We start from the raw sequence: 9,624 nt of genomic DNA, 5'->3' as shown, positions 1-9,624 counted from the left end.
CTCTGTAGGGCCTTGCAACCCTCAGGCAGATCAACACTTCCAGCCAGCTTGGTGTCATCTGCAAACTTACTGAGGATGTACTCAGTGCCCTCATCCAGGTCATCAGTAAAGATATTGAAGAGGACAGGCCCCAGCACCGACCCCTGGGGAGCACCACTCGTGACCGGTTGCCAGCTGGATTTAACTCCATTCACCACCATTCTCTGGGCCCAGCCCTCCAGCCAGAGTGTATCTGTCCAAGCCACGGACTGCCAGCTTCTGCAGGAAAATACTGTGGGAGATAGTGTCAAAGGCTCTGATGAGGTCTAGGTAGACCACATCAGCAGCCTTTCCCTCATCCACCAGACGGGTCACTAGATCATAGAAAGAGATCACTTCTCACAATTAACTCAAAAACTTCACCTTCTGTTCATTTCTAGACTTAAGACTTGTACATTAATTTCTGTTTTTATAAATGTTTAATTTTTCACAGCTTTTCATTCCTTTAGTCCTCTCTCTGGACTACTGCAGAAATCATTGTGCTGTCTGTTCATATAGTTTAAGGTCAGATCATGGAGCAGACAGAGGACCTTTTCAAGTCCTCTCTTGATAAGACATACTGTGCTCTGTTCAAGTCTTACTGAGCACAGCAGATTTTTCTCTTGCATTCCTCTTTCAATTTTCTTTCAGTAATTACTGGAGGCAGGTTAATTAAAACCAAGCCTGTTGTACACAGCATTAAGTAATGTAACATTGTCCTAGAGTATCTATTACAGAACCAGCGGAAGGTTGCCAAGGAATTGAATGCAGCTAATATTGTCATGTGCCCTAGAACAGAATGTACAGCATTGTGGTAGTGGCCACACACCATGCTGTCAGGCAGTGTGATATTACACTTTGTAATGTCATGATGATGTTAATAGTTTGTAAAATAAATCAGTTAAATGAGACAGATAAGAAGAATGGAATAGGTAAAAAGAACAACATGAAATGAATCTTCATATTTCTGCATAAAATACCCCAGTTTAAGTAACTAAAGTAACAAATAATCCCATTTAAGTAACTAACAAATGAAATAAAGCCTTCAAAGAATGTTCATCCCTTGTAATTTATCTCATTTTGTATTATGAAATGGCGTTCTGCATTTTTGAGCATCTAAAAAATAGGTAGGTATGATTCTACAAATACGTAAAACTCTTGGCTTTTCCTTTGTTTATATTTATGCATAAACTACAGCAAAAAGTTCTGCAGAATTCAGAGGGAGATTTCCCTGAGTCTACTAATCTAAAATAGTAGATTAATCTAGATCTAGTAGGCAGGTCTACTAATGATAGCCGTGATTTCTGGCATTTGTTTTGTTTAGTTAATATCAACAAAGAGGACACAAGACAATATTTACAGAGAAAGTCATCCTGTTAGATACAGATTTATTTTAAAAGAAACCTGATGCACACATTCTAGTTGTGTCTGTATTAAAACAATTTTCCAAGTGAGCAGATAGGTTTTGTGACATTATAATGATGCAGTCTGACATTACAATGAAGTTTTCTGAGGTTTTGGTAAAAAAAAAATACTTTGGCGTGAGTTTCAGAAAGTAGTAATACTGGTGGTAAACAATTTCATAAACTGACTGAAATATGTTCCACAAAGTAAAACTTCATGCTGAGGGTGGAATGCATTCAACCTAACTACAATTAGGGGGCATCGAAATCTGGGGAAATGACCCCAGACTGTTTCCGTCAGTCACTGCAGACAAATTTATGACTACGGGGTCTGAGTCATCTGACTGTTTTCAAACCTCTGTCATTAAACTGCCATACATATGGGGTCTTTTTTCTGTATTTTTGGAGTGAGAAATACAACTTTGCATCTTCTGTGAGTCTTATTTTAGGGACTTAAGATTGTTACTGATTCTGCAGGCATACTTCTGTCTTCATTCATTACAATTCAGTCTGGGATTAAACTATCACTGACCACTTAAACCAACACAGCCTAACCTACATGTTGGCATGCAAGTACAAATTGCCTTCTGCTACAGGACAGTAAACTGCTGTGTGAATAAATGTAGCAAAACCTAAAACAGCAAGATAATTTCATTTTTTTTTTTTTTTTTAGAAAACATATGAGTCTAAATGTTAGCAGAGCAACTACCAGCACAATAATGTCTACTCCTACAAGAAGTGGCATTTTCTTTATCTCTATTGTTCTTATGTACAAGAATTGAAAGCCTTCTTCCATAAGCCACGCAAATGCTCTGCAGTCAGCACCTTAAATTTGACTCACAGGAGAGATGCTCCCAAGAGAGTTCTCACAGGTGGTTTGTTAAAAAGGAGGAGAGAAAAGAGGAAGAAAAATAACAAAGCTTCCCTTTTCCTACTTAGCAGGCTATGTCTACTGATTTGCGTTCAGCTCAGCTTCTTCTTACATTCTGTCTTCTTACAGATCACAGAATCATGGAATCACTGGAGTTAGAAGGGACCTCAAGAGATCATTGGGTAGGTACCCTACCTGTCTGGTAGGCATCCAGATGGGTCTTGAATATTTCTATAGAAGGAGACTCCACAGCCTCTCCGGGCAGCCTGTTCCAGATCTCTGTCACCCATACCATAAATAGATGCTTCTACATGTTTGTATAGAACTTCCTATACACAAATTTTAGGCCATTACTCCCTATCCTGTCACTACACACCACTGAGAAGAGCCTGGACTCATCTATTTGTCTCCCACCTCCCTTTAGACGTTTATAAACATTTATCAGATTCTCTCTCAGTCTTCTTTTCCCCAGGCTGAACATGCCCAGGTTTCTCAGCCTTTTCTCATACAGAGGATGCTCCAGGCCCTTTATCATTTTTGTGGCCCTCTGCTGGACAGCTTCTAGGAAATCCCTGTCTTTTTTAACTGGGGAGCCCAGAACTGAATGCAGTATTCTAAATGTGGCCTCATCAAGGCAGAGTAGAGGGGGAGGATCACCTCCCTTGACCTGCTGGTCATGCCTTTTTTAAAGCATCCCAGGATACCATTGGTCTTATTTGCCACCAGGGCACACTGCTGCCTCATGGCCAACCTGTTATGACTTCACCTATCTCACTTCGCAGATCTAAAGAGAGTGTCTGAAGTAAGAAGCCCTAAGAGTTTAAACTCTTTCTACAGTCACCAGTTGGACAACATCCATCCAGAGGCAGTTCAGATCACAGGAGTAAATCATGCTTCCTTACAATGTAGAAATAACAAGGAGGCTTTTAATTGTATTAATTACTTCAGAGCTTAAAATTCAAAGGGGGCAATTTTGGGCAATATTGCTGTAGATAAAGATAACTTCAGCTGTGTTTTCCTTGAGTAGTTACAAGGCATTAACAGCTCTCGCAATAATTGTTAACAGTTTATTTCTGTTTGAAACAGAAATGTCAGGAGTTTCGTGCTAAGTTATCTACTGCACTGATACTTACAGACACTTTGTTAGGTACTTACTCATGATGTACTCTAAAATGTTAGATCAGAGTAAGTATTGTTTTGCAAACTGTCACCAGGGATTTAAAATAAAGGGCCAAGTGTTCAGACTTTAATCATAACATTAGGCCTTAGATTTAAAATGGATTAGCACATCTGTGCTTAGATTAATAATATGACCATAATATATTTTGAAACAAAGTTTTGCAAGACTTGACTTAGTATTGCAAAATGTACTGATTAAAAAGATGTACTCTACAATATAAATAGTAGTACATGTAGAACAAATTAAAAATTGGCTGCTGTTGCTCAAAAAGTAGGTGTCCTTGGGTAATGACCAGTGAACATGTGTGGGTGTTCCCAGAGGCTGGAAGTCTGCAGCTGTTCTACATTTACATCAACAGTAGTAGCATGGTGGTTTTGGAGGGTAGTCTATATATATGGCTTTGTAACTCAGGCTAGTTCAAGGAATGTTTAGTATGGCAAAGTACAATGCTAAAAGTCCATCCGTAAAGAATGTGTGCATATGAACAGTGTGGGAATATGTTTTGTGGAGAGCCCCAGTTCTGGAAAGACCAGAGATCGTACACAGTGCATTTGTAATGTGGTGTTCAAGTAGTTCTTCTCCCTGACCCTGAATGTTCAGAGGATGTGCTGGAATGAGATAGAGGTCTGCGTCTGCTGAGATTTCTACTGCATGAAAGACTATACTGGGGAGTAGAGAGAGGGAAGAATTAAGGGGGAAGGTGGGGGGGGGAATGGAAAACTGTGCTTTTCCAGATTATATCAGAGTGGTTATGAACAGCCAGCATGGGTGATTATTCCCCTTTACTCAGCACCTGTTGGGCTGCACTTAGAATACTGCATTCAGCTCAGAACTTAGAATACTGTGTTCAACCCACCTTTCTAAGAAGGTCTGATAAACTGAAGCAAGTACAGCACAGAACCATAAAAGTGGCCAGGGTTCTGCTGCACATGCCTTGTGGGGAGAGGTTGAGGGAGCTGTGTTGGCTGATCCTGGAGACACAGTTCCAGAAGTATCACGTAGAGCCTTCCAAAACATGGGAGCAGACCAAGCCAGACTCTTAACTATGGTGCACAGCAGAAGCACAAGACAGAGCAATCATAAGGTGAAATAGAGGATCTCAATGAATATTAAAACAAAACAAAACAGAAACAGATTAGATTATCCAGGGAGGTCATGAAATCTCTTCACGGAGGTTTTCAGAATTTGGTTGGAGCAATCTGGTCAGATTTCAGTGCTCACTCCACTCTGAGCAGGATGTTGAACTACATGATCTGCTCAGGTCCCATCTAAATGGAACCACTTGGTTACTTCATGTTCATGATATGTGATTTTTGATACATAAAAACAGGAAAAAAAAAATCCCAACCAATAATTTTAAAACTGAAAAAAATATATTTATGTTCATATATGTAGAGTTCCAGTTCTTTAGGAAAAAATATGTACTATAAATAGTACATGTACTTCTTGCTCTCACTAATAAGTACATGGGAAGCACTGAACATGCACATTCACACAGACAGACATCTGGAAAATTTGTTCTCAAAATGAAATGCATTCCTCCAAATCTTAAATGAGACTACTAGTAATAATACACTGCATTTTTATAAAGACTTTCATGTTTTGGACTTCAAATTATTATGAGATAATAAGCACAGAGTTAATTCTGAACTGGATTGTGTATTTTAGTCTCAAACGAGTTTGATTTGGCAGCTGTGGGATAAAAAATGAATGCATAGATACTGAATGAGTAGCATGCTTGGGAAGCAGTGGAAGTCACAAGGTTTCAGTCAGTTTGTTTTCCTGAGCTTTTGGTTAAGCAGAACACCACATGACCCCAAACTGTAAAAAAAAAATACTCTTGCTTTGCTTTACGGATTTATTACGGAATACCATAAAGGAAATTAAAGTAGCAGATTACTGCCAAACATATCCCTCTTTAGTTTCAACAGTATTCACTGAGTTTCCTATCTCCCCCTAATCCTCTGTGAGGCAGCTGTGATAGGTGACCCAGCAGGGCTTAGAGCCACTTCTTCTTCTGACTCCGCTCCATTTAGGAGTTAGATCTCATTTACCAGCCCTGAAGCTGCCGTAAGCATCTAGTTAGTAGCTATCTCCATCTGCATAAGCAGTAACTAGAGGTGGAAGCAACATGTGTTTTCTCACCATTTCCATGTCTGCTTCCCATTCAAAGGCTGTGTGTTGCAACCCTAGGTCTGGCTGTCCCTGTCTGCAGGGCAGGCGAAAGGAGAACACGTTGTGAGGGCTCACAGCAGAACAGTCACATACTGTTACCTCACTGAACTCCCCTCTGCTCAGTTGCTCAATCACACAGCTGAATAGACAGGCAGGGCTGAAATTCTAGCATACAGACACATCTCTCTCAAATACAGCCTTGGAATGGGGCTGAGAAAAGAGATATGGAAGGAGGTTAAAGATCAATAAAATGTGCCACTGCACTTCATCAAACTGAGAAGAATGTAAAATCTGTGTTACAGAAAGTCATTAAAGGGACAGAGTACTGTGAAAAGTGTTTAAAAGCACGTATTCCTGGAAAACTAGATAATGGCTTTTATCTCCATCTCATGTCCATCCTTTTGCTGTTGTGGTGTGGATAACAGAAGTGTTGCTGCAGGGTAGTGTTATGGACTGTGTTTGTTCAGGAAGGTGGGGAGAAAGGTGACAGATATTGTGATATGAGTGGTATTCCCTGCTCAACTTTAAAAAGTGAAGAGTGGTTAGAAGCATGTGATTGGGTGCCTTTCGGCTGAGTGATGGATATATCTGAAAAATAAAATGAATGTATTGAGCTAGCTTTATTCTTGTTAAAAAAAATAAATGAAAATCAGAGGTTATCTTTGGAAAGTAGAAGTCATGTGAGTACGTCATGCTGATACAGACAGAATCAGAGCTTTCCTCAGAGGTTTTGTTTAATGGGAGAAACAGATCTGCAAGGGAGAATGCCAGCCATGCCTATGACCACAGAACACATTCAGGCATTTGCAGGATTTTGTTTGAACTCTAATTGCAAACACTTGATTTTGTTTGTTGTAACTGAGTGTTCACAGAACACTCAGATGAACAACGAATGTGTAGATGTGGTGCTTGGTTAAACACAAATGACTGCTTATTTACAGTGTGTGTCATTCTCTTGCTGAACTCCCATTTTGTGTAGAGTAGAATATATTCAGTCTATTAACGAGATGACATTATTAATTCAAATCTGATTAACGTTTACTTTATTTCTAATTATTACAAATTGAATTTCATAATGACTGATGAAAAATATATAGGGATACATTAATTCACATTTTTGTAAATGAAATGTCAATAACACAGGATATGCTCACTTCCTGATTTCCAAACAGATCGTTTTGCTTTTTTTAGCTTACAGTTTCAGGTGATGACCAACACTCACCTAACTGGCAATTTATTAAAGATCTTATTATTTGAAGGAATTCTACAGTGAAAATGAGAACATTATTAACATAGGGATTCAATTATGGTGATTCAGGGGTGGATCACAGTATCCTGTCTTCAGCAGGGGCCTGCAATGAATGCCAAGGCTCAGAACAGAACAAGCGGGTGTGGTGCTTCCCCAGAATACCTTTTCATTCTCCAGCAGTTTTCAGTTAGAGACATCCAATGAACTCAGAAGTATTCTATAAAATCTATTGTATGGAGTCACAGAAATTTTGAATATCTGTGTCTATTGACTGATGGTTTGCCAGGGAGGCTAATTTCAGGCGACTTTCTATTTCTGTCAGAACTGCTGTTTTGTGCAGGCTGACCTCAGGGCATTCAATAATTATGTGACTGAAGTGGCCATTCTTCATACGTTTTCCTTCAGTAATGTCTCTACATATTAGTAATGCCATGCACAAAAGAGTAGCGCGCAGTGTTTTTAACCTACAGCATTCATCATTAAAAATCGAGAGCTCTTTGTTACCATTCAGTCCCACTGTTGTTGGAGGCATTCCTATCACTGATCCAAATCAGAATACACGTTTGTCCCCAGGGCAGTGCCAGTTATGGTGCGACTGGGATGGCGGTGTGCAGGGTGGGAGGGAAGCACAGGCATCCCGCAGCCTCCTCACTGCCATGTCCCACTCTGATGGGAAGTAGCACCTATCCCAATACTTCATATGCTTCACTCTTCTTCTTTTGCTTCCTCTACATCCCATGCCAGGAAGGACTCAGGCCCTTAACATTTTTTTCTGAATGTTTAATTTTACTGACACAAGTACTATAAATAGAGCACTCTTCTACTACAGTTGACTTGGACAGAGACTGAAACATAGAGATAAATAACCTGCATTTGAAACAAAATGTGCTTACAAGGCAAGGCCAAATCAAACATTACTGAGTAAAGAAGAAAAACTACAAAGTGAGGAGAAATTAATTACAACTCTTCACACTGTGGGAAGCATCCAAGTATAATTCATGTTAAGCCAATGGAAACATGAAAAGCAAATGAAGTCAAAGTATTCAGGGCTTGTTTTTGGAGGATCTGGAGTATTTCTTGTCACATAGGCACTTATAATTTTATGGTTGCATGTTTGAATTTACTGTGGTACTTTGTAATAAACTTAAACACTAAATTTTCCTTTGAAATACTCTGTAAGTTGTTTTATTTTACATTATGAGATATTCTGATGTTTGGGTTCACTGCATCGAAATACATTGATGAACGTACTGACAACGAAATGTGAGACCGTGCAAATCTTATTTCTGCAGTTTAACTACATTTTAATGCTTATTAAACAAAACTTGTAATCATTTTGAACAAACGTGGGACAAAAATTAAGCCAGCCTGGAGTAATGCACAATTTCTAAATTAAATTGGTAAAGTGGACGTTAGGAAAATCTGTGTGACATTTGGGTATTGAATTGATCAGATTTTTCAGATCTAATTATAAAAATATAGCTATAAGCAAGAGATCCAGTGTGGACCATAGGTGACACAAACACCCTGTCTACTAGGAAAGCCCAGTCTTCAAAGTCCAGCCATGATCTGCCTGTTGGTCCAAGTTTTCCAAACAGGCAGACTTATTAGGCCTTTAACCAAACTCATGCTTGATACAAACAATTACATTTCATTTCACACACCTCTAAACTCAAACTGTCATTTTACTTAGCCACATTTGGTGTCAAAATATATTCATTTAATACAGTATTTATTTAAGTATTTTAAATGAGTTTCACAGTAATATGTTGCCATGGGGAAGGCTGATTACACATAGATGAGAACAGAATCCCAAATGATACCCCACAGGGAACCACTGGATCAGTCTCAGTACATTATTAGACAATTGTAAGTTGCTGCCAACCTCCATCACCTTTATGGATGTTTGAAAGAGATATCAATCTCCTCATCTTAAGAGTAAAAACTTCTTTTTACATATTTTTTTAAATAATAGTAATTTTGATATCTAAATACAGTGCCCTAATTTTCAATTTTATTGATTTACTACAAATCAAGGAGAACTCCAATTAATTGGAATTCTTGCTCTTGCTCAAAAAGATGCCCTTAAAATCACTGCACTCAAAGTGAAGTAGTTTACCATAGTTTAGAACATGACCATATAAATTTGGACTGCAAGCATTAAGATTTTCAACTCTGTCAATTGAGTAGAGTGGCACAGAAAATCTTTTCTTTTTAAGCTAATCAGACACATAAATCATGAGCAGAAGGTGCTCAACATCTTCCAATAAGCACAGCATTGATTTATTAATTTATTCACCATATTATTTACTGTTCACTGAAAGCATAAAGGTATAATTCCTGTAGTAGATAGAGTACACAATCAGGTGTGGGACAACATGCAAATAAGTAAGCACAATTAAAAACGGAGTTCTTAGAAAATCTGTAGACCAACATGTATGAAGGTACAGGAGATCTCACCAATTTGTAAGAGTGAAATTTCTAGCATATTATTAAGCAAAAATCTGTATGTAGTATACAAAGAGAAGTGGTGTGTTTTATTTAGATATTTGTCAATCTCGGCTCAGAACTACATATTCTTGAAACAAGTGCTAACATAAGCCATAAGCTACCTAATATATGGGGAGAAAAGTAAAAAAAAAATTACTAGGTTTACTGAGTTGAGATGAAAAACAGATTTCATACTGATTAGTCTTGGAATGTAGATGAATTGGAAAGGGCTCAACAA

The 9,624-nt window shown here is 38.5% G+C and overlaps 1 protein-coding gene across 1 annotated transcript in view; it reads left to right on the top strand.

Moving 5' to 3' along the window:
- Positions 1-1,096: 1,096 nt before the first annotated feature.
- Positions 1,097-9,624, top strand: part of RANBP3L (RAN binding protein 3 like) — a 50,969-nt gene continuing 42,441 nt past the window's right edge. Inside the window, exons 1-2 of the mRNA XM_046905581.1 lie at positions 1,097-1,145; positions 2,422-2,474. Of these exons, the coding sequence (XP_046761537.1) occupies positions 1,111-1,145; positions 2,422-2,474 (88 nt within the window). The 5' untranslated portion in view covers positions 1,097-1,110. The remainder of the gene's footprint in view (positions 1,146-2,421; positions 2,475-9,624) is intronic.

The sequence above is a fragment of the Gallus gallus genome, chromosome Z, assembly GCF_016699485.2.
Source record: "Gallus gallus isolate bGalGal1 chromosome Z, bGalGal1.mat.broiler.GRCg7b, whole genome shotgun sequence".
Taxonomy (NCBI): Eukaryota; Metazoa; Chordata; class Aves; order Galliformes; family Phasianidae; genus Gallus; species Gallus gallus.
The sequence above is the reverse complement of the archived record's forward strand: the minus strand, read 5'-3'. Positions and strand labels throughout refer to the sequence as shown.